Below are 26946 nucleotides of genomic sequence, written 5' to 3' on the forward strand. Positions count from 1 at the left end.
ACTAGAAAATCAACCTATTAGTAATGAAACTTTGAAATATGATATAGTACAAATTATTAAACAAATTTCTAATTTACTTATATTCATTAATTGGCTTTATTCTCTTGGCATCCTTTGTTGAAGAAACAACAATGGGTGAGCCAATAACACGAGTCATATATGTGCAGCGACCAATCAGCAGCTCCTAAGTTTACCCAGGTATTTTAACAAAGGATGCCAAGAGAACTCAACAAATTAGATAATGGTAGTATATTGAAATATATCTTAAAATTGACAGCTCTATGTGAATCATGAAAGAAAACAATGTTTCATGTTATTTTGTTGCTCATATATAGGTAAAAGTCTATAACTTTAACATGTATTTGTTACATGATTAGATATTAGCAAGACAGATACATTTGAGCTTATGTTCCCTACAATTATTCTACAAGAAATAGACACAGTTTTCCATATTTAGCAAGGGCAATGTCATGGTAGACATTTATGATAATGCTACATTATATTAAACAACTGATTTATTAATACCGTGTGACAATATCTTGTATAAAAGACGTTAAAATGGAAAGATGTTTACATGCCCACTTTGATGTATTTTTAATGCATTTACAAATTATCTCTCAGCCTCTGGGTTTTATGGGTAATTATACTCTAACCACATTCAATTTTTCTTAACCTCATAGCTTATTAATTAGCATTATAAATAAGACTTTACTACTATTACACATGAAGGGCAATTAGAAAAAAATAAAAATAATAATACATTTTGAAATATTCTTTATAAATGAAACAGAAGATTTTAAATATCCCTTTAAGTGAACACAAATATATTGTATTAGAGTGAAATATACAATTATAGTGGTTTAGATTTAAAAAACAAAAACAACTTCAGGAGAAAATCACTATATAATCTTTAACAAAGGATCTCTAGGGAATGAAGTAAATGTGATAATAACTGTAAACTGTAAACTGAAACCATGAAAGTTTAATTTGTACTTTTATGTCTCTTTCATGATTACTATACATTTTGAATATAAAAAGCTTTATATGTCTCTAATTATTAAACTACACTGTAAAACTCTGAATCGGATGCAAAAAAAGCATCATTGTGCCTCAGACCTCAGGTCGGACAACAGACATCTTCTGTTACATTTCTATTGACTTAAAGGGACAGTCAAGTCCAGAATAAAGTTTCATGATTCAGATAGGGCATGTCATTTTAAACAACTTTCCAATTTACTTTTATCACCAATTTTGCTTTGTTCTCTTGGTATTCTTAGTTGAAGCCTAAACCTAGGTAGGATCATATGCTAATTTCTTAAACCTTGAAGGCCGCCTATTATGTGAATGCATTTTGACATTTTTTTACCACTAGAGAGCATTAGTATATAGATAACATTGAGCTCATGCACGTGAAGTTATCTAGGAGTAAGCACTGATTGGTTAAAATGCAAGTCTGTCAAAAGAACTGAAATAAGGGGGCAGTTATCAGAGGCTTAGATACAAGGTAATCACAGAGGTAAAAAGTATATTAATATAACTGTGTTGGTTATGCAAAACTGGGGAATGCATAATAAAGGGATTATCTATTTTTAAACAACAAAAATTCTGGTGTTGACTGTCCCTTTAAAAAGCTGTGCTCTTGTATTTGTGAACAAATTGTGCTTGTCCCCAAAAGAGAACAGCAAATGTTGCAACCTGCAAATGCTCCAAAACAAATAGCTGGTTTGATGTAATTTGTAACATTTTGAAAACCTAGCAGATCCCAGTTTATTCTTTTTGGGCTCTAATGCGAGTGTGGGATATTTACACAAAAGATGTGTTTAATGTCATTTTAATGCAATTAGTCTATATTATGTCTTTTCTTATCAATCAACAGTAACCTGTCTCTGGAGTGTCTGAAAAACATTTTTTTTTAATGGACAATGTACTATAATCCTCCTCTAAACAAACTAATGCCCAAATTGCAAATGGAGGGCTATCATTAGTGCGAGGACAGTAAGAACGATCTCAAGATTGCAGTGTTCTTTACGCTGAAATCCATATTACAAGTGTCGCGCTGTTAAAATGACTCCAATTTTACGCTCCCCATATTTTCCATGGGTAGGGTCGAGCGGTAAAATGCACTCATATTACGAGTTGAAAGTAAATATGATCATGTTAACGGAATCGCATTTACCGCTCAAACTTTTTACGCAACCTTTCAGAGTTTGGAGGAAACAGTTGCACTAAACTACACTTTGAACCGTTTAACCGCCACCCCCCCACATTGCAAACAACACCTCTATTTACCCCAAAATCACCACACACCCTACCACAAAGTAAGCTTCTACTCTGTTAACCCCTATACCATAATAACACCGCAAGCTAAGCGTTTAACCCCTAAACCACCACCGCCTAAACCTAAAATAACCCACTAACATCTAAACCCCCTAAGTTAACCCAAAATAGACTAACCCTACCTTTACCAAAAAAAAATTCTTTAAAAAAATAAAAAAAACTTACTTGTGAAAGTTAATAAAATCTAACTTACTTAAAAACAAAAACAAAAAAAAACATAAAAGATTCCCTGTTTATACTTCTCTTTACCTACAGTATGTTGCACTTACATGAAACAAGATTACTCTCATAGTGTTTATGATATCTTTCCATCATCATGAACTCACAATGGCGCCTCTCTATCAAGCTCCATACGGAGCTTGAGGGCCCGTGTTTCTGGCGAGCCTCCAGGCTCGCCAGAAACACCAGTTATGAAGCAGCGGTCTAAAGACCATAACCCTGTCCGCCTGCTCTGATGAGGCGGACAGGAATCGCCACAATTCAACCCAATCACTTGTGAGCTGCCGGCGCAATGCTGAATACGGAGAGCGTATTGCTCTCTGCATTCAGCGATGTCTGTCGGACCTGAACCGCACTGTCGGATCAGGTCCGACAGACATTTGTTAAATAGGCCTCTTAATCTATAATTTCATTGTGATACAAGCTGTGAAATATTGCCTTGGTTGCGCTAGGATGGGTTGGGTTAATAGTGGGGACAAGCATGCTAGCAATAGTAGGGCTGAAGTGGTTCGGCTTAATTGTTATACAGTTTGGGGAATCCAGTTGCATTGGGGATTATTTTGTTTTTTAATGTCTTTTTATTGGAAAGGCCCAGAGTTACAGCCATTGAAATAAATTACAGTATAATAAAGTAGAGGACATTATATAATGCCAAAAATGAATTGCAAATAAAGCAATTAAAGAGGAGTCCACATATCTTTCAAATGCAGCAAGATGTGGCTTGATAGGACACAGTAAAGATCAGTCAAATCCTTCCAATTTCTAAATTTAGATATAATAAAACATTAACAACAAGCAAAACATAGTACATGTTATAACAAACGTACCATATAGATGTATAAATGTAATATACATGGCAAGGATTTATTACAAAGTAAATATGTGCTTATCTGGATACCACGGATGACAGGGCACACAGAAAAAACTAAAAACTAATAATAATTAGGAAATTAATAATCTCTCAATTACCCCTGCAATGTAAATCATGTAGAGTCAAACCATGGGGATTAATTTGGTGTCACAGTTAGTTTTACTGGGCAGCAGGTGGCCGTTGGGATTGGAGGATCCCCAGTATATATAAATCACATTGGTATCTTTTATGGTATAGGTACCAGTTTTCATTATCCATAGGGTGTAAGAATGAAGGTCCAGTTAAAAATGTGCTATCTCCATTTTTTTCTGTCTCAGTTGTTATCTAAATAATAGCATTAATTTCATCATATTTATTATTTTGTTTCAGAGTATTCCAGTAATTAAATCCTTGTGCAAACTGTAATTGGGGTTTTACACTGTAGCACAAAGTGCAGATTCCACTCATATTTTAATATATAATCATAGTTTTGTTTCTTGAACTTTTTCTAGCTGAAAAAAAATTGTATCATAAACATAAAGAAGAAACAAGCATTATAGATACATTACATCGCAGAAATCCAATCAGAACATTGCTGGAGTGAGAGAAGGGACAATGGTTATTCATATGTAAAGGGACATTGTACACTAGCTTTTTCTTTGCATAAATGTTTTGTGGATATCCACTTATATAGCCCATCTGGGAGTTGTTTTGTACAAATATATAGTTTTGCTTATTTAAAAAAAAAAAAAAAAGTTGTGCTGATTTTCAGACTCTTAACCAAACCCAAAGTTTTAGATGAATACTGATGTCTACAGACTCCTGGATGTGTAATGGGTCTGTTCATATGCAGGGGAGGGGGGTGTCTGCTCTTCTTGCTTTCCCAGCCTCTTTCACTGGGTGTCCCAGCCTAACCTCATCAACAGTGCTAAACTGGGAGCTTCTAAGTAAGTTTTTAAAAGTGTTTATACTGGCTTTTATATCAGTATCTGTGCATATTCTTCTTTATAATATTGTTTATTACATGTAGTTATATCAAAATTGGTGTATACTGTCTCTTTAAGCCAGGGGTATCAAGCTCAGTGTATCTGGGGGCCACTGGCCAAGTATTCTTCTCACATGGGGGCCACTTGAACAGAGTGAGTGCTTTGGAACTGGTTACACTAGAACCTGGAAGTGATATTTACATAGTTCAGAATTATATAACATTAGCCTAGCGCCAGTTTTCTAAATGAAAGTTTTTTTAGAAATATTCATCTAGGAAAAACATAATTTATGTAAGAACTTACTTGATAAATTAATTTTTTTTCATAATGGCAAGAGTCTATGAGCTAGCCTACCAGGAGGGGGCCTACCAGGAGGGGGCAAAGATTCCCAAACCTCAAAATGCCTATAAATACACCTCCCACCACACACATACTTCAGTTTAACGTATAGCCAAGTAGTGAGGTGTAAAAAGGATTAAAAAAGCATACAAAAAAGAGGAAGTGAAAAAAAATATTGTGCTTTTATACAAAAAAATATAACCACCAAAAAAAGGTGGGCCTCATGGGGGCCTATCTATCAAGCTCCTTATGGAGCTTTAGGGCCCGTGTTTCTGGCGAGCCTTCAGGCTTGCCAGAAACACCAGTTATGAAGCAGCGGTCTAAAGACCACTGCTCCATAACCTGTCTCCCTGCTCTGAGGAGGTGGACAGACATCGCCACAATTCAACCCAATCGAGTACGATCATGTTGCCACCCCCCTTCTAGATTGGCCGCACAAGAGCTGCTGGTGCAATGCTGAATGCGTATTGCTCTCCGCATTTAGCGATGTCTGTCGGACATGATCCACTGATCGGATCATGTCGGACAGACATTTAATAAATAGGCCCCATGGACTCTTGCCATTATGAAAGAAATTAATTTATTAGGTAAGTTCTTACATAAAATATGTTTTCTTTCATGTAAATGGAAAGAGTCCATGAGCTAGTGATGTATCGGATGAAATACACAAGCAGTGAAAGTACACAGAAGAGTCACTAGAGAGGGAGGGATAAAATAAAAACAGCTATTTCCGCTGAGAAATTAAATCCAAAAAACAAGTTATTCTTAAAAACAGAAAAATCAAACTGAGACAGTTGCCAAAAATGTCAAAGAAATCGTAGAGGCTTTCTGACCTTTCCTAGAACCGGAAAAGACAACAAATGACTAGAAGTCTTCCTGAAATCCTTAGTAGCCTCAATATAGTATTTCAAAGCCCTAATCACATCCAAAAAAATGTAACGATTTTTCAAGCGAATTCTTAGGATTCGGACACAAGGAAGGAACAATAATTTCCCTTCTAATGTTGTTAGAATTCATAACCTTAGGAAGAAATTTAAATGAAGTCCGCAAAACAATATTATCCTTATGGAAAATCAAAAAAGGAGACTCACAAGAGAGAGCAGACAATTCATAAACTCTTCTAGCAGAGGATCACCTCCTTCCTAAGTGGCAGAACCCAGAAAGTCAGACCCCCACCCTTCTCCTCCAATCCCACAGCAATAATCTGCGGCGTACCCCAAGGCTCTTCTCTCAGCCCCACCCTCTTCAACATCTACATGGCCCCCCTCGCCGCCATTGTCCAATGACACAACCTCAACATTGTCTCCTACGCCAACGACACCCAGTTAATCATCTCACTCACCCCGAGACCCCGCCACCACCAAGAAAAATGTCCTCAAAGGACTAACAGCAATCGCCACCTGGACGAACAACAACCGTCTCAAACTCAACACTGACAAGACCAAAATCCTCCTCTTCGGACCCACCGAATCCGCATGGGATGACCCACAGCCCTCGGACACCCTCCAACTCCAACACACCACACACAAAATCTAGGCGTCATCCTCGACTCATCACTTTCCATGGACCGCCAAGTCAACGCCGTCTCTTTGACTTGTTTCACATACTCCACCTACTGCGAAAAATCTTCAAGTGGATTCCTACCGAAACCAGAAAATCTGTCACCCATGCCCTCGTCAGTAGTTGACTGGACTACGGCAATGCACTCTACCCTGGGTCCACCATCAAGATCCAGAAACGACTCCAATGCATCCAGAACACCTCGGCCAGACTGATCCTCGACATCCCTCACCAAAGCCACATCACAGAACACCTAAGGAACCTGCACTGACTCCCCGTCAACAAGAGAATCCTAACCCATGCATTCAAGGCCCTCCACAACATCGGTCCCAAATACATCAACCACCACGTCAGTTTCTACACCCCCTCCAGACAACTCCGCTCTGCCCACCAAGCACTCGCAGTCATCCCCCACATCAAGAAAACAACAGCTGGAGGAAGAGCCTTCTCCTATATGGCAGCAAAGTCATGGAACACCCTCCCGCTGCACCTCAGACAATCCACCTCCCTTACAAACTTCAGGAAGGATGTCAAGACCTGGCTCTTCGACTGAATCATCTTCCCTTAGCCCCCCCCTCTTTCCCTCCTCCCTTAGCACCTTGAGACCCTCAGGGGTGATTAGTTTGTGCTTTACAAGTACCCAATAGATAGATAGATAGATAGATAGATAGATAGATAGAAGAGATAGCCAAAAGGAACAATACTTTCCAAGAAAGTAGCTTAATATCCAAAGAATGCATAGGCTCAAAAGGAGGAGCCTGCAACACCTTCAAAATCAAATTAAGACTCCATGGAGGAGAAATAGACTTAAAAACAGGCTTGATATGGACCAAACCCTGAACAAAACAGTGAATATCAGGAAGTTTAGAAATCTTTCTATGAAATAAAACACAAAGAGCAGAGATTTGTCCCTTCAAAGTACTTGCAGAAAAACCTTTATCCAAACTGTCCTGAGGAAACTGTAAAATTCTAGGAATTCTAAAAGAATGCCAAAAGAATTTATGAGAACACCATGAAATATAGGTTTTTCAAACCAAATAATAAATCTTCCTTGAAACAGACTTACGAGCCTGCAACATAGTATTGATCACTGAGTCATAGAAACTAAGCACTAAACTTTCAATATCCATACCTTCAAATTTAGTGATTTGAGATCCTGATGGAAAAAGGCCCTTGAGACAGAAGGTCTGGCCTTAAAGGAAGTGACCAAGGTTGGCAACTGGACATCCGGACAAGATCTGCATACCAAAACCTGTGAGGCCATGCTGGTGCTATCAGAAACACATGCAATTGTTCCATTATGATCTTGGAGATCACCCTTGGAAGAAGAACTAGAGGCAGAAAAATATAAGCTGGTAAGACCAAGGAACTGCTAATGCATCTCCGCCTGAGAATCCCTGGACTTGGAAAGGTATCTGGGAAGTTTCCTGTTTAGATGGGAAGCCATCAGATCTATTTCACATCTTGTACATCTGTACAATCTGAAAATAGACATCTGGATGGAGAGACCACTCCCCCAGATGCAAAGTCTGATGGATGAGACAATCCGCTTCCCAATTGTCTACACCTGGGATATGAATCGCAGAAATTAGACAAGAGTTGGATTCCGTCCAAGAAAGTATCCGTGATACTTCTTTCATTGCTAAAGGACTATGAGTCCCTCCCTGATGATTGACATATGCCACAGTTGTGATATTGTCTGTCTGAAAGCGAATAAAAAGTTCTCTCTTTAATAGAGGACAAGCCTGAAGAGCCCTGGAAATAGCACAGAGTTCTAAGATATTGATTGGTAACCTCGCTTCTAGAGGATTCCAAACCCCTTGTGCTGTCAGAGACCCCCAGACAGCTCCGCAACCTGAAAGGCTTGCATCTGTTGAGACTACAGTTCAGGAAGGACGAACAAAAGAGACCCCTTGAATAATACGATAATGGTCAAACCACCAAGTCAAAGAGAGTAGAATGTTGGGATTTAAGAATATCAATTGTGATATACGAGTATAATCCCTGCACCATTGATTCAGCATGCAAAGCTGCAGTGGTCTCATATGAAAATGAGCAAAGGGGATCGCGTCCGATGCTGCAGTCATGAGACCTAAAACTCCCATGCACATAGCCACTGAAGGGAATGATTGAGACTGAAGGTTTTCGACAGGCTGAAACCAATTTCATTTGTCTCTTGTCTGTTAAAGACAGAGTCATGGACACTGAATCTATGTGGAAACCTAAAAATGTGACCCTTGTCTGAGGAATCAAGAAGCTCTTTGGTAAATTGATCCTCCAACCATGTCTTTGAAGAAACAACACTAGTTGATTCGTGTGAGATTCTGCTAAATGAAAAGATTGAGCCAGTACCAAGATATCGTCTAAATAAGGAAACACTGCAATACCCTGCTCTCTGATTACAGATAGAAGGGCACCGAGAAACTTCAAAAAGATTCTTGGAGCTGTTGTTAGGCCAACAAATTGGTAATGGTTGTCTAGAAAAGAGAATCTCAGAACCGATAGTGATCTGGATGAATTGCAATGTGAAGATAAGTGTCCTGTAAGTCTTTTGCGGACATGTAATGACTTTGCTGAACAAAAGGCTGAATAGTCCTTATAGTCACCATCTTGAAAGTTGGGACCCTTACAAAACTATTCAAAAACTTCTGAATGAATTTTCTTTCTTTGGGACAATGAATAGAATTGAATAAAAACCCAGACCCTGTTCCTGAAGCGGAACTGGTATAATCACCCCTGAAAGTTCCAGATCGGAAACACACTTCACAAAAGCCTGAGCTTCCACAGGATTTGTTGGAACATGAGAGAGAAAGAATCTTCTCACAGGAGATTATTCTTATTCTGAAACCTATTCGATACCCTTGAGAGACAATGCTCTGAATCCACTGATACTGAACAGAATCTGCCCAAATGTTTTGAAATAATTTCAATCTGCCCCCCACCAGTTGAACTGGATAGAGGGCTGCACCTTCATGGAGTCTTGGGGACTGGCTTTGGCTTCTTATGGGCTTGGATTTATTCCGACTTGAAGTTGGCTTCCAATTGGATCCAGAGTCCTTAGGGGAAGGCGTGGTTTTCTGTTCTCTATTCTGACGAAAGGAACGAAAGCGATTAAAAACTTTAAATTTACCCTTAGAATTTTTATCTTGCGGCAAAAAACTCTCCCAGCGATAGTGGAAATAATAGAATCCAACTGAGAACCAAATAAATTATTACCCTGGAAAGATAGAGATAGTAATCTAGATTTAGATACCATGTCAGCATTCCATGATTTAAGCCATAAAGCTCTTCTAGCTAGAATAGCTAAAGACATAGATTTAACATTAATCTTGATGATATAAAAAATAGCATCACAGATAAAATGATTAGCATGTTGAAGCAAACGAACAATGCTAGACAAATCAGAATCTGTTTCCTGATGTGCTAAGCTATCCAACCAAATAATTGATGCAGCCGCAACATCAGCCATAGAAATGGCAGGCCTGAGAATATAGCCAGAATGTAAATAAGCTTTATTTAGATAAGATTCAATCTTTCTATCTAAAGGATCCTTAAAAGAAGTACTATCTTCCATAGGAATAGTAGTACATTTGGCAAGGGTAGAAATAGCCCCATCAACCTTAGGGACTTTTTCCCAAAACTCCAAATTAGCCACTGCTAAAGGATATAACTTCTTAAACCTAGAAGAAGGGTTAAAAGAAGCACCAGGCTTAGACCATTCCTTAGCAATCACATCAGAAACTGCATCTGGAACAGGAAAAACCTCAGGAGTAATCACAGAAGGTTTAAATACAGAATTTAAACGTTTACTGGTTTTGTTATCAAGAGGATCAGACTCCTCAATACCCAAAGTAACCAATACTTCCCTCAATAAAGACAGAATATATTCAATCTTAAAAAGATAAGAATATTTATCAATTTCAATGTCTGAAGTAGGATCTTCTGAACCAGAGAGATCCTCTTCAGAGGAGGATTAATCAGTATGTTGTCGATCATCACAAATTTCATCAGTTAATGAGAAGTTTTAAAAGACCTTTTACGTTTATTAGAAGGTAGAATAGCAGACATAGGGGGGTAGTTATCAAGCCGTCTACTTTTCTGGCTTCGCCGGCCCAATACGTCCGCCTAAGCTCGCCTACCTTTGCCGCCGCGGACCTTGAATACGTTCACCTAAGTTATCAAATAAAGCTGTCAAAAAGCCGCGGGGCGATGAGCAGCGGACTGTGAGAGTTATCACTCATCCGATCTCGCTGCCCTTCGGCTTTTTCCCAGCTTTATTGCTAGCCTGTCACTAAGCACCCACACTAAACTGCACTGTTCTACCCCCTATACCGGCGCCCCCGGAGCCCCCCGCAACTAAATAAAGTTACTAACCCCTAAACCGCCGCTCCTAGACCCTGCCGCAACTCTTATAAATGTATTAACCCCTAAACCGCCGCTCCCGGACACCGCTGCCACCTACATTATACCTAGTAACCCCTATCCTGCCCCCCTATACCGTCGCCCTCTATTATAAAATTATTAACCCCTATCCTGCTGATCCCGCACCTCTCCGCAACTAAATAAATAGTTTAACCCCTAAACCGCCGCTCCATGAACCCGCCGCAACCTATATTAAACCTATTAACCCCTATCCTGCCCCCCCTACACCGTCGCCACCTATAATAAATTTATTAACCCCTAATCTGCCCCCCCTACACCGTCGCCACCTATAATAAATTTATTAACCCCTATCCTGCCCCCCACTACGCCGCCGCCACTGTAATAAAATGATTAACCCCTAAACCTAAGTCTAACCCTAACCCTAACGCCCCCCTAACTTAAATATTAATTAAATAAATCTAAATAAATTAACTCTTATTAACTAAATGAATCCTATTTAAAACTAAATACTTACCTATAAAATAAACCCTAACTTTAAATTTACCCTTAGACTTTTTATCTTGCGGCAAAAAACTCTCCCAGCGATAGTGGAAATAATAGAATCCAACTGAGAACCAAATAAATTATTACCCTGGAAAGATAGAGATAGTAATCTAGATTTAGATACCATGTCAGCATTCCATGATTTAAGCCATAAAGCTCTTCTAGCTAGAATAGCTAAAGACATAGATTTAACATTAATCTTGATGATATAAAAAATAGCATCACAGATAAAATGATTAGCATGTTGAAGCAAACGAACAATGCTAGACAAATCAGAATCTGTTTCCTGATGTGCTAAGCTATCCAACCAAATAATTGATGCAGCCGCAACATCAGCCATAGAAATGGCAGGCCTGAGAATATAGCCAGAATGTAAATAAGCTTTATTTAGATAAGATTCAATCTTTCTATCTAAAGGATCCTTAAAAGAAGTACTATCTTCCATAGGAATAGTAGTACATTTGGCAAGGGTAGAAATAGCCCCATCAACCTTAGGGACTTTTTCCCAAAACTCCAAATTAGCCACTGCTAAAGGATATAACTTCTTAAACCTAGAAGAAGGGTTAAAAGAAGCACCAGGCTTAGACCATTCCTTAGCAATCACATCAGAAACTGCATCTGGAACAGGAAAAACCTCAGGAGTAATCACAGAAGGTTTAAATACAGAATTTAAACGTTTACTGGTTTTGTTATCAAGAGGATCAGACTCCTCAATACCCAAAGTAACCAATACTTCCTTCAATAAAGACAGAATATATTCAATCTTAAAAAGATAAGAATATTTATCAATTTCAATGTCTGAAGTAGGATCTTCTGAACCAGAGAGATCCTCTTCAGAGGAGGATTAATCAGTATGTTGTCGATCATCACAAATTTCATCAGTTAATGAGAAGTTTTAAAAGACCTTTTACGTTTATTAGAAGGTAGAATAGCAGACATAGGGGGGTAGTTATCAAGCCGTCTACTTTTCTGGCTTCGCCGGCCCAATACGTCCGCCTAAGCTCGCCTACCTTCGCCGCCGCGGACCTTGAATACGTTCGCCTAAGTTATCAAATAAAGCTGTCAAAAAGCCGCGGGGCGATGAGCAGCAGACTGTGAGAGTTATCACTCATCCGATCTCGCTGCCCTTCGGCTTTTTCCCAGCTTTATTGCTAGCCTGTCACTAAGCACCCACACTAAACTGCACTGTTCTACCCCCTATACAGGCGCCCCCGGAGCCCCCCGCAACTAAATAAAGTTACTAACCCCTAAACCGCCGCTCCTAGACCCTGCCGCAACTCTTATAAATGTATTAACCCCTAAACCGCCGCTCCCGGACACCGCTGCCACCTACATTATACCTAGTAACCCCTATCCTGCCCCCCCTATACCGTCGCCCTCTATTATAAAATTATTAACCCCTATCCTGCTGATCCCGCACCTCTCCGCAACTAAATAGTTTAACCCCTAAACCGCCGCTCCATGAACCCGCCGCAACCTATATTAAACCTATTAACCCCTATCCTGCCCCCCCTACACCGTCGCCACCTATAATAAATTTATTAACCCCTAATCTGCCCCCCCTACACCGTCGCCACCTATAATAAATTTATTAACCCCTATCCTGCCCCCCACTACGCCGCCGCCACTGTAATAAAATGATTAACCCCTAAACCTAAGTCTAACCCTAACCCTAACGCCCCCCTAACTTAAATATTAATTAAATAAATCTAAATAAATTAACTCTTATTAACTAAATGAATCCTATTTAAAACTAAATACTTACCTTTAAAATAAACCCTAATATAGCTACAATATAAATAATAATTATATTCTAGCTATCTTAGGATTTATATTTATTTACAGGTAACTTTCAATTTATTTTAACCATGTACAATAACTATTAAATAGTTATTAACTATTTAATAGCTTACCTAGCTAAAATAAAGAGAAATGTACCTGTGAAATAAATCCTAACCTAAGTTACAATTACACCTAACACTACACTATACTTTAATAAATTATTCCTATTTAAAAATAAATACTTACCTGTAAAATAAACCCTAAGATAGCTACAATGTAATTAATAATTATATTATAGCTATCTTAGGATTTATATTTATTTTACAGGTAACTTTGTATTTATTTTAGCTAGTTAGAATAGTTATTAAATAGTTATTAACTATTTAATAACTACCTAGCTAAAAGAAATACAAAATTACCTGTAAAATAAATCCTAACCTAAGTTACAATTAAACCTAATACTACACTATCATTAAATTAACTAAATAAACTACCTACAAATAACTACAATTAAATACAATTACATAAACTAACTAAAGTACAAAAAATAAAAAAAGCTAAGTTACAAAAAATAAAAAATTAAGTTACAAACATGTTAAAAATATTACAACAATTTTAAGCTACTTACACCTAATCTAAGCCCCCTAATAAAATAACAAACCCCCCCAAAATAAAAAAAATCCCTACCCTATTCTAAATTAAATACATTTCAAAGCTCTTTTACCTTACCAGCCCTTAAAAGGGCCATTTGTGGGGGCATGCCCCAAAAAGTTCAGCTCTTTTGCCTGTAAAAGAAAAATACAACCCCCCCCAACATTAAAACCCACCACCCACATACCCCTAATCTAACCCAAACCCCCCTTAAAAAACCTAACACTAATCCCCTGAAGATCATCCTACCTTGAGTCGTCTTCACTCAGCCGAGCCACCGATGGAACTGAAGAGGACATCCGGAGCGGAAGAAGTTAATCCTCCAAGCGGCGCTGAAGAAATCTTCCATCCGATGAAGTCATCATCCAGGCGGCGCTGAAGAGGTCTTCTATCCGGGCGAAGTCATCTTCCAAGCCGGGTCTTGAATCTTCCTTCCGCCGACGCGGAACCACCTTCTACACCGACGGACTACGACGAATGACGGCTCCTTTAAGGGACGTCATCCAAGATGGCGTCCCCTCAATTCCGATTGGCTGATAGGATTCTATCAGCCAATCGGAATTAAGGTAGGAAAAATCTGATTGGCTGATGGAATCAGCCAATCAGATTGAGCTCGCATTCTATTGGCTGTTCCGATCAGCCAATAGAATGCGAGCTCAATCTGATTGGCTGATTGGATCAGCCAATCGGATTGAACTTGAATCTGATTGGCTGATTCCATCAGCCAATCAGATTTTCCTACCTTAATTCCGATTGGCTGATAGAATCCTATCAGCCAATCGGAATTGAGGGGACGCCATCTTGGATGACGTCCCTTAAAGGAGCCGTCATTCGTCGTAGTCCGTCGGTGAAGAAGGTGGTTCCGCGTCGGCGGAAGGAAGATTCCAGACCCGGCTTGGAAGATGACTTCGCCCGGATAGAAGACCTCTTCAGCGCCGCCTGGATGATGAATTCATCGGATGGAAGATTTCTTCAGCGCCGCTTGGAGGATTAACTTCTTCCGCTCCGGATGTCCTCTTCAGTTCCATCGGTGGCTCGGCTGAGTGAAGACGACTCAAGGTAGGATGATCTTCAGGGGATTAGTGTTAGGTTTTTTTAAGGGGGGTTTGGGTTAGATTAGGGGTATGTGGGTGGTGGGTTTTAATGTTGGGGGGGGGTTGTATTTTTCTTTTACAGGCAAAAGAGCTGAACTTTTTGGGGCATGCCCCCACAAATGGCCCTTTTAAGGGCTGGTAAGGTAAAAGAGCTTTGAAATTTATTTAATTTAGAATAGGGTAGGGATTTTTTTTATTTTGGGGGGGTTTGTTATTTTATTAGGGGGCTTAGATTAGGTGTAAGTAGCTTAAAATTGTTGTAATATTTTTAACATGTATGTAACTTAATTTTTTATTTTTTGTAACTTAGCTTTTTTTATTTTTTGTACTTTAGTTAGTTTATGTAATTGTATTTAATTGTAGTTATTTGTAGGTAGTTTATTTAGTTAATTTAATGATAGTGTAGTATTAGGTTTAATTGTAACTTAGGTTAGGATTTATTTTACAGGTAATTTTGTATTTCTTTTAGCTAGGTAGTTATTAAATAGTTAATAACTATTTAATAACTATTCTAACTAGCTAAAATAAATACAAAGTTACCTGTAAAATAAATATAAATCCTAAGATAGCTATAATATAATTATTAATTACATTGTAGCTATATTAGGGTTTATTTTACAGGTAAGTATTTATTTTTAAATAGGAATAATTTATTAAAGTATAGTGTAGTGTTAGGTGTAATTGTAACTTAGGTTAGGATTTATTTCACAGGTACATTTCTCTTTATTTTAGCTAGGTAAGCTATTAAATAGTTAATAACTATTTAATAGTTATTGTACATGGTTAAAATAAATTGAAAGTTACCTGTAAAATAAATATAAATCCTAAGATAGCTAGAATATAATTATTATTTATATTGTAGCTATATTAGGGTTTATTTTAAAGGTAAGTATTTAGTTTTAAATAGGATTCATTTAGTTAATAAGAGTTAATTTATTTAGATTTATTTAATTAATATTTAAGTTCGGGGGGCGTTAGGGTTAGACTTAGGTTTAGGGGTTAATCATTTTATTACAGTGGCGGCGGCGTAGTGGGGGGCAGGATAGGGGTTAATAAATTTATTATAGGTGGCGACGGTGTAGGGGGGGCAGGATAGGGGTTAATAGGTTTAATATAGGTTGCGGCGGGTTCAGGGAGCGGCGGTTTAGGGGTTAATACATTTATTATAGTTGCGGTGGGCTCCGGGAGCGGCGGTTTAGGGGTTAATATGTATAGAGTAGCTTGCGGTGGGCTCCGGGAGCGGCGGTTTAGGGGGGTAATATGTATAGAGTAGCTTGCGGTGGGCTCCGGGAGCGGCGGTTTAGGGGGGTAATAACTTTATTTAGTTGCGGCGGTGTAGGGGGGGTCAGATTAGTGGTGTTTAGACTTGGGGTACATGTTAGGGTGTTAGGTGCAGACAGCTCCCATAGAAATCAATGGGATGTCTGTCAGCAGCGAACTTGTACTTTCGCTATGGTCAGACTCCCATTGATTCCTATGGGATCCGCCGCCTCCAGGGGTGGCGGATTGAAAACCAGGTACGCTGGGCCGTAAAAGTGCCGAGCGTACCTGCTAGTTTTATGATAGCTAGCAAAAGTAGTGAGAATGTGCCGCACTTGTGTGCGGAACATCTGGAGTGACGTAAGAATCGATCTGTGTCGGACTGAGTCCGGCGGATCGAAGCTTACGTCACAAAATTCTACTTTTGCCGGTCTCGAGCCTTTGATAACTAAGGCGAATCAGCCTCGCCACAAATACGCTGCGGAATTCCAGCGTATTTGAGGTTGACGGCTTGATAACTACCCCTCATAGCCTTCTGTATTGCATCAGCAATATAATTTTTCATATCAACAGGGATATCATGTACATTAGATGTTGAGGGAACGACAGGTGCTGTACTAGTACTAATAGAAACATTATCGGCATGCAAAAGCTTATCATGACAACTGTTACATAATATAGCCGGAGATATAATCTCAGCTTGCTTACAACAGATACACTTAGCTTTGGTAGAACTGTGTTCATGCAGCATGGTTCCTACAGTAGCCTCTGAGACAAGATCAGACTGAGACATCTTGCAAAATGTAAAAGAAAAAATAACATTTAAACAAAATATCCAATTTCCTCATATAGCAGTTTCAGGAATCGGAAAAAATGCATATGATAAATAAAAGCAAACAGCATAGCCCTCTAGAATATAAAGAGACCAGGGAGCATAAAGGAAGTGGGGTAATATAACCAAAAAAATATTTGGCGCCAAGTATGACGCACAACGCAAAGTGAATTTTTTTTGGCGCCAAACAACATCCGAAAATGATGCAATTCGCATAATAACAAGCGCAACTTCGCGCCAAACAACCTAACGTCAATAAAGACGCAGGAAATTACAAAACTTGCGACATGATAGACGCAAAATTGCGGGGAAAAAAATTTGCGGCAAAAATGACGCAATAAATAACAGCATTTTGGGGCTTCGCGAGCCTAGATTTGACTGCAAAATTAAAGGCAAAAACAAGTAAAAATGGGAAAAAAGACTAAACCCCAGGTAAGAATTTTTTAAAAATAACTTCCTAAAACATGATTCTCATACTGAAACTGTTAGACTGCAAAGGGAAATACACATAGACCTGACTTATGACAAATATAAGTAAATACATATATTTAAAACTTTATATTAAAACATAAAGCGCCAAACATAGCTGAGAGTGTCTTAAATAATGATACATACTTACCAAAGACACCCATCCACATATAGCAGATAGCCAAACCAGTACTGAAAACTATCAGCAGAGGTAATGGTATAAGAGTATATCGTCGATCTAAAAAGGGAGGTAGGAGATGAATCCCTCCGACCGATAACAGAGAACCCTTGAAAAGATTTCCCATGAGTGAAACCAAAAAAATCAACAGGCAATACTCTTCACGTCCCCCTGACAAACACTGTACTCTGAGAGGAATTGGGCTTCAGAATGCTTAGAAGCGCTTATCATAGAAGAAATCATAAAAATTAAGCACAAACTTACTTCACCATAGGAGGCAAAGTTTGTAAAACTTAAGTATGTGTGTGGTGGGAGGTATATTTATAGGCACTTTGAGGTTTAGGAAGCTAGGCCCCCTCCTGGTAGGAATGTATATCCCATACGTCACTAGCTCATGGACTCTTTCCAATTACATGAAAGAAACTAATTTTGCAGACCGCCGCTCCTTGCTCTACTGAGCGGTTCTGTTTCTTTTCTAAGTACATCTGGGCATGCTGTCTAGCCACAGCTGGCCCGATCATGCCATTAAACTAAATGTAGCTCGCTCCCGCTCTGGTCTGGTAGCGGGAGCGAGCTACTTTTAGTTTAATGGCGCGATTGGGCCAGCTGTGACTAGACAGTGTGCCCAGATGCGCTTAGGAAAGAAACAGACCTGCTCAGTAGAGCAAGGAGCGGCGGTCTGTAAATTAATTTTCCTATATAAATATTTCTGAAAACTTTCATTTAGAAAACTGGCGCTAGGCTAATGTTATATAATTCTGCACTAACATTATTTGGTGGGTTTACTGGCCTTTTAATATATTAAGTGTTTGCTATGAATAATCAAAAGGGTGACATAAGTACATTTATGTTTATCTAATATGAGAGAGCATCAAGGCATTTGCTTTTCTATTCTTTCATTTTCCTTTGGATTTATAGGAAATTGTATTATGTATAGAGAAACATACCTAAATAGCCATATAACATAACTGTAATCATGTTTGCTTTTGAATGGAATATGTTGTTGTAGCCATATTTTCAGGTTCCAGAAATTCCTGTGATTAATCTATTAATTTGCTTCAGGTGGGAGGGCGCACAATGCTGCCCATTCGCTGGATGCCGCCAGAGAGCATCTTGTATAGAAAATTCACCACAGATAGTGATATCTGGAGCTTTGGCGTGGTCTTGTGGGAAATCTTTACTTATGGGAAGCAGCCGTGGTACCAACTCTCCAATACAGAGGTAAATTGAATTATAAATGTGTGTGTGTGTCAAACTGTAAGCAGAAATATAATGTGCAAAAAGGTATTAAAGGGCTATAATATATGTAAATATATATTAATATATATTTATGTGTTTATATGTATATATACACATATTAACACATAAATATAAATGTATATATTCATTCACTCTATAGTAAGGCACTTTCCCTTAGTTAATGTAAATGTGTGTGTGTACAACAACATTTAAAATTAGGGGGAGGTAAAATGTGAGTTTAAAATCCTCCACTATGCATAAAATATAGAGAAAATAACTCATTGTGTAGTTCATTAACAAATCTAGGCCAGAAGGCTTGTTTTTCCCACAGAAAACCCCGGGAATACATTGTTTCCAATGCAGCAAAGGATTTTGGGGAAGATATGCAAATTAGGTTCACAATGACACACCTTTTTACATCAAGTCTGCTTTTCAGCAGATTCAAAGCAATCGCTGTTCTGGGGATGGTTATAAATCACTGCACTAACCCTAGCTAAGCTTATAAGCTGTGTGAACAGCGATGCTTTGGCGTTAAGGGAATCTGCTGAAAAGCAGACTTGACGTAAAAAGGTGTGTCATTGTGAATATATATAGTGTGTGTCTGTGTGCATGTGTTTGTGTGTGTGTGTGTGTGTGTGAAGCTCTTCGGATATTTTTATTTTTTTAAATACACTATAAAAATATGTTCCTTTGGGATTTGCTGTCCAATAGAATACACAAGATTTAACAAATGGGGTCAGCTGTTTCCCCATATTATATCAAAAGCTTATTAGTGAGCTTGTCCCAGTTTAGTGCAATGAATTTATATTTAATGTCAAGAAAGCTTATTTCAATAAATACATTTAAAAAAAATCTAATTTTAATTTTTCCAATGCGTGAAGGAGATAATTGAATTTGCTGACCCTGTGGGTTCTCTAACAGACCTCCTCAGGAACTGAAGAAGCTAATGAACTCAGGAGCCACTCAGATAAATGGTTTTTCTCTCCATCAAGGGGAATCAGGTTTCTCCAAGCCTGGGGCGCATTAACAAGGAGATGGGGAAAATGTGCAAACACAACATTATTTATTTTTGACAACTAATTGACAACTAATTTTATTTACAGATATTTGTGATTCTTAAGTTACATTAGACTTGGATGGTAACCCTTTCCCATCAGCTGTTCATGCACTGTATTACTGTTGCAGATTTTACTTGCATTGAAATTTCTAAGTTTCACTAGCACTTAAAGGGACATAAAAGTAAATAAATTAAACTATAAACAGATACCCATCTGAAATTAATTTATTAATTAAAATAATTAAATACCAATGTAATACAGTTTTATTTTTACCAATGGTTTAAAGGGAAATGCAAGTCTAAATTAAAACTCAGATAAAGGATATGATTGTAAAAAAAGACTTTCCAATCACATAACATTTTTGTTGTCTTGCTATAAAATAATATATCAGCCAAGTCTAAACAGTTTTAAAACAAATTAGCATCTTGTTTGCTGCAGTGGTTTTTCAATAGAAAACTCCACCCACCAAATGCATAATTTAGAGAAGCCAATCCAGCTTGAGTCTGCAGACAACAAGGCTATCCATAGTCATATTGTTAGTATAAAGTGCATTGTTTTGCATTTTTATCTGTTAAAGCAAATTAGGGAAATACATCTAGCAGGCTGCATTTCCAGCTTTGAAAATTATCACATGCACTATTATCAGAGCTAAATTACATTAAAAAGAGGCAAAACTTCTAAAAGTTGTGCACAATCCCTTTAACTCCTTCTCTTGGTGTCTTTGGTTAAAATGTAGCTCCTTTGCATAAGAGAATACTTAAATGGACAGTTTACTCAAAAATGTTCGCACCTTTAATTTGTTCCCAATGATCCACTTTACCTGCTGGAGTGTATTAAATTGTTTACAAGTATTTCCATTACCCTTATATTGGCATTTGAAATAGTTGATTTAGCCTGTGGTATTCCCACCCATCCTGAAAGTTTTTGGCCTTGAGGAAATTACACTCCCAGTAGGTTATAGAAGAGATAAGGTAATAAAATGTAAATTTTAAATTGTTCTCTCCAAGTATTGATGATTGGTTTACAGCCAGATATAAGATAAAGAAGCATTTATATGTTTTATAATGTGATAAATTAATGAGATCTGATTATACCTAAAGCTCAACCCATTTTATTAGGTTGTGGCTTCAAAACACAAAATTCATATACACAAATAAGCCTTAAAAAAGCAAATCTCATACATTTTATACTCTGCAGCTGGTAAAAAAAAGTAATTGGAAACAGATTGAGGGAAAAAACAATTTTATAGTATACTGTCCCTTTAAGTAGACTGAGGAGAGTACCTGTTTCTTGAGCACTATATGGCAGCAGTGTTTTGTATATACACTGTGTAAACTCCTGGAGCTACCTCAGTATGCCTCTCATGGATAGGAACTACGCTTCAACAAAGGATACAAAGAAAAAAATCCATTTTATAGTAAAAGTAAATTGAAATGTTTTTCTATACTATCTCATTAAAGTTTTAATTTGGCTTCCATGTCCCTTTAAGCATGTATAAGACCCACATTAAGGGCTAGATTACAAGAGGCCACGCTATTTTTTGCGCACAACCGATATCAGTTTTTCGTCTTTTGGCGTGCAACATAAATAGCGCTCGTATTACAAGTTGAAAGTAATGCGGGATGCGAAAGTGCAATTGTGATTTACGCTAGTCAGGTTAGCTCAACTGACAACCTCCACACATATAAACAATGACCTAATAAAAATGTGTCATAGAAATATTCATAAAAAATATTTATAAGGGTTAAAAATATATAATATATGGCCATGTATTTGAATGGAAAGGGCTATATGTATACATATAATGTATGCCTAAATATATATATATATATATATATATATATATATATATATATATATATACACATGATTGGAGTAGCCGTGTTAGTCCAGAGAGTTCAAAATAACAAGAGTATTGCATTGAGCAATGATACATTTTTATTGCACTAACTATACATTTATTCAGACTTGAAAAAGGTAGACATTCTTCCGAAAGGCTTGTCATCTTATAAATGTAGTTAATCTAATAAAAAAGTATAAATTGCTCAATGCAATACTCTTGTTATATATATATATATATATATATATATATATATATATATATATATATATGTCTATATAATTATTCCATAATAATATTAATAATGTGTTTTCTGTGTATTTACTGTACATATTACACATTCCAATGATCTTCACATACAGGACATTGGACAATGTTATTTTATTGTAAATACATATTTCTAAATATCTGTATATACCTGTATACCTATTCCTTTAGATATATAGGTATAGATATCTATATTATATATATATATATAGTATATATATAATATATATATTTATACTGTATATATAAATATATAAATATATATATAGAATATAAAAATAAAATAGAAGTATATATTTATTAATAAAATTTTAAAAAAAAAATTCTATGTGAAAAAAATAGGAATGTAAGATATGCGAATTAGGACTCATGCAATGTCAGGTTTGCATGAAAACATGCATCATTGAAATTTTACATATAAAATATTTAAAAATATTAATAATTATTAAATATAGATACTGTAAAAAATTCGAAATAATTCATCTATAATAATATTTTATAATTATTAATATTTTTTTTATATTTTATAAGTAATATTTCAATAATGTGCCTTAAGATTTTTCATGTGCGCGGATCCGACTCTGCGTTAGAACTAAATATTGCGAATAACGAATCGCATTGCACACATTTTACATTCCTATGTTCTTTACATAATAAAATTTAGTATATTTTCTATGACGCATTTTTTTTACATATATCTGATTATGTTAATATTAAATAGATATCCATACCTATACATCTATAGGAATAGATATACAGGTATAGGTATATACAGATATATATATATAGAAATATGTATTTACAATAAAAATAAAAATTTTCTGTATGTGAAGAACATTGGAATGTGAAATATTAATAACTCTTGTTGGGTTAGCGTGCAAAAGATGTGTTAGTTTTTTTTCTTCTACACTCTCTGTTGAAGGCTATGTGACAAACGCACGGTTGCAATATTTAAAGTACATAAGTTAACGTGCGCAGGGTTTAGCTTACGCACAAACTTTTAAACTTTTTTTTTTCAACTTGTGATACGTGCGCTACTGGAAGCACGCAAATAGCTTACTTCTAGAGACGTTTTCACTCAAGCGGGAGCGCTAAAAAGCGCCACTTGCGATCTAGTCCTAAATGCTTATAAAAACATAACTTTGGAATCGCTGCACAAATATTTTGCTTAAACTCAGACGATTGGATATGACTTTTGTTCAGTCATTATTGAGATATTAAAATGTAAAATATTAGAATAAGAATTTTTAAACAACTCTATAGAGAAAACTACTGTTCAATTTCCATAATTATGTGGCCGCTAAATTTTGTTTTATTTACTACTAGAGAAGGCCTAAGACATTGCTAGAGGCCAACCATCTCCTTTACTGCTGAGCCAATTCAAACACCTCTGATTACATCAGTTTTAGTCCTTATACCTAATTTTATTTAAACATCAATTGCAATGCTTTTTCTTTGATTTACCCATGAAAGTCAAACATTTGCAGAAATATACAAAAATTACAAAAAGCCAACATGTATAATGCCTAAAAAGTGACCTTTGTATCATTTCTATAGCACATTGGTAAACAACAGCATCAAAGTAATTTTTTATATATTACAGACACATATAATTATCACTACAGCTTCACAAAACAGAAAACCAGTTAGGATTCTTTATCTATGTTTTACAATGAAAGTAGTATTTCAACATTTTTTTTACTTTGCACCAGAAAAAAACAGTAAAACAATTAACATGTTAAAATGACACCAAATTCTGATTTCCCAAAGCATGAAACATTTTGATAATACATACATGCTCGTAACCCAGCAAAACTCACATAGGCCAGATTACAAGTTGCGGCGCAAATCTGGTTTTCGCAATCACTAAAACACAGCGCGCATTATGGGTTTTGTGCATTTGGGGTTGCACAGATATTACAAGTTGCAAAAATAACATATTGAGTGTGCGCATTAACCTGAATACCGCACATAAACTAAGTTGCGTTTTCGCATGTGCGTCGCATGATTTCCCCCATAGAGATCAATGGAGAAAAAAAATGGGGAAAAAAAACATCCTAATCGCGGCAATCACCATAGAAAATTTGCATTCCTGAAAGAAGTAAATGGAGGAAAAAAAATTGTTGAAAAAAAAAACACCCATTGCACAAACAAAATAGCATATTTGCATTAGCAAATGCGAAATATTTACAGTAAATGCATAGTTAAAATATTAATTAAATGAATATTGCATAAATGTTTTATCATGTTTTCATTTACATAATGGCAAAGGGTTCTAATACACTTATATATATATATATGTCTATATGTGTACATATGTATTTATGTGTTTATATGTGTATATATGTCTGCCAATACATATATACACATATAAATACATTAATATATATGTACATATATATATATATATATATATATATATATATATATATATATATACACAGTATATACATACAAATACATATTTAGCAATGTATCTGAATTTATCTCTATGTAAAATCCCTTTGTCTGCTTTTTTTTTCTAACACCTGAGATCTCCTATATTTGAGCCCTTATAATTGTTGTGTGCAATATATTTTTAAAATAATTTTTATTAGACAATGTTAATATGAGTGTAACTGTACTTTTTAATGTATTTTTGAAGTGTTTCGTGAATCCTTTTGGTTGCAGAAAACTGTTAACTACAGCTCTTTGAGCACGGATTTTTCAAGACTTGTAATATCTGGGCAATGAAAATTTCTTGTAAAAAGACCATATCGCGCAACTTGTAATCTTGCCCATAGTGTAGTAAAAATAATACAAATAATAAAAAATACTCTTTAACTTTTCGCAAAATAGCATTTATTGACTGAAATACCATAGAAAAGAACATAAAAAAAGGCCCTGTTTTGCCACTTCGGCCATGCTAATCCAGACAGTTATGAGTTACACATGCTGCAGGGTGTGCAGGGAGGAACATGTATTGTGCTTCTGGATAGCACATAAATAGTGTTGCTGAACTCACTGTACACCTCACTGCACACCCTGCAGCATTTGTAGCTCATAGCTGTTCAAGAAAACATGGCCAAGGGGCGAATTCTAGATTGGAGTAGGGGTCCATAATGGCCAAAATGTGTTTTGAAGAGCTAAATATCATTGAGTTAGAAGATTGCAAAAATAATGTTCAATGATATTGCTAACCCAGTGACATCTATTCTTGCCTGACACATAACATACACATAACAAAAATAAAATCTTTGTCTTAAACCATTCCTACTATCCCCTTACTTAATCTAAATGTCCAATGTTACATAAAAAATGATCAAACATGCTGTTTTCTTAAAGGGGTAGTATATGATCAGTAATTTGTATCAAAGGTTCACTTATGTCTGTTATGAGAATACATTTTTTTTATTTTTTCTCCTCTTTAGGCCATAGAATGCATCACCCAAGGGCGAGAACTTGAGCGACCTAGAACCTGCCCGAATGAGGTATACAATATTATGCAAGGCTGCTGGCAACGAGAGCCCCAGCAAAGGCTCAATATAAAGGAAATCCACAATAAGCTCCAAGGTCTTGTGAAAGCTCCGCCAGTATACTTAGACATTCTGGAGTAAACGGCTAAATCAAACATGTATGTTGGTTTAGAAAAGGAACAGCCATATAAAAGGGAGAAGCTTGAAGATGCCTTTATCCCATATATCAATGTCCTTGTAAAGGAGCCTATAATATTTACCAACAATCATTTAAAACATGGCTTCTAGTAAACAAAGCTAGCTTAAAGCTGAACAAAATGAACAAGCAAGCAAGAAAAACAAAGAAAAGCTGCCACTGAAAGTTATCATGCTTCAGCTATTTATGTGCGTTCATCACTTGTGTAAGACTTCCTCAAAACAGTTTACATGACAGAGCACATACTCAAGGACTCAGAGACTTCTGAGACAAGATACAATGTCATTATCATTTCTTCCTGGTGGTTGAGGCTTCCAGACGCGTCATTTGTACTCATCTATCATCTTCTCTAACTTTCACAATTGGCTTACAAATAGCTACCATTTCAGCTGGAAGACTGATCTAACACTGACTGAAATACAACTACTGTAAGAAGACTGCTATGTTAAGCAATTTAATGCTGAATGGATTTAATGGTAGCTACCATCTTGTACACAATCACTGTCCCACAAAGCATGTTATTTAAAATATAATCACAGACTTTCTTTCAATTTATGAAGGAGAATCCATTTTTGTTGTATGGCTATTTAGCAACCTGCTGTTCAAAACATTGGAGGTGATCTTAATATTTGAACTGTTTCTAACTCCTTAATTTAACTGCCAAGAAAACGAAGAAGCCATTCCAGTTTAAAGACTTTGATGTAACGAAATTTCATTGTGTATAATATTCCACATTATATCGGACATGCTTTTTTGAATGTTCTGGGTGATTGATTTTAGTTGTAGTTAGCTATGATTTACGTTAAATTATTTTCATACTTACATTACAGGTAAGGATCATTTAGAATTGTTATGGCTAACAAGCAACGCTTAGTCTGCTTTGAAATTCAAGCTCATCCCTTGTAACATTTAGACTGTTTAGTGACATCATCATATATATGAAAGTCACTCACTGCTGCTAAGTTAGAAGGATTTATGTACTTTAATATAGTAGAATTTGCACATAAGTTCAGATCAAGGTATGTTTTGCCCAATTTGTTCCAATTCCAAACAATTAATTTACAAATATCTTTCATTAAATCTTATGTACACTACAACAGTAGTTGCCAACAACTGGGAATAGCTGTTCCAGCACACAATCGTGAACACTAACACAATAATAATATGCTACTCACTAGGTACTATAGAATACTGCTGTATGTAGAACGCTTACTATAGAAAATTTATAGTGCAATTTATATTATTTAATACAAAGCAACTCTTTCATGTCTTTAATAAAATAGGAGAAGATTTGGCAATCATGTCAGCAGCATTGTATACATTTTAAAATCTCATTTGCTTACACAACTTACACAGCACAGAGATATGCTGAATACATACAAATGATAAATCTGCACATTTATAAATAC

General features: G+C 36.5%; 1 protein-coding gene across 1 annotated transcript in view; it reads left to right on the forward strand.

Moving 5' to 3' along the window:
- Positions 1–26176, forward strand: part of NTRK1 (neurotrophic receptor tyrosine kinase 1) — a 221662-nt gene extending 195486 nt beyond the window's left edge. Inside the window, exons 16-17 of the mRNA XM_053719922.1 lie at positions 18545–18703; positions 25297–26176. Coding sequence (XP_053575897.1) covers positions 18545–18703; positions 25297–25482 — 345 coding nt within the window. The 3' untranslated portion in view covers positions 25483–26176. The remainder of the gene's footprint in view (positions 1–18544; positions 18704–25296) is intronic.
- The last annotated feature ends 770 nt before the right edge of the window (positions 26177–26946 follow it).

Source organism: Bombina bombina, chromosome 1, assembly GCF_027579735.1.
Source record: "Bombina bombina isolate aBomBom1 chromosome 1, aBomBom1.pri, whole genome shotgun sequence".
Lineage (NCBI taxonomy): Eukaryota > Metazoa > Chordata > Amphibia > Anura > Bombinatoridae > Bombina > Bombina bombina.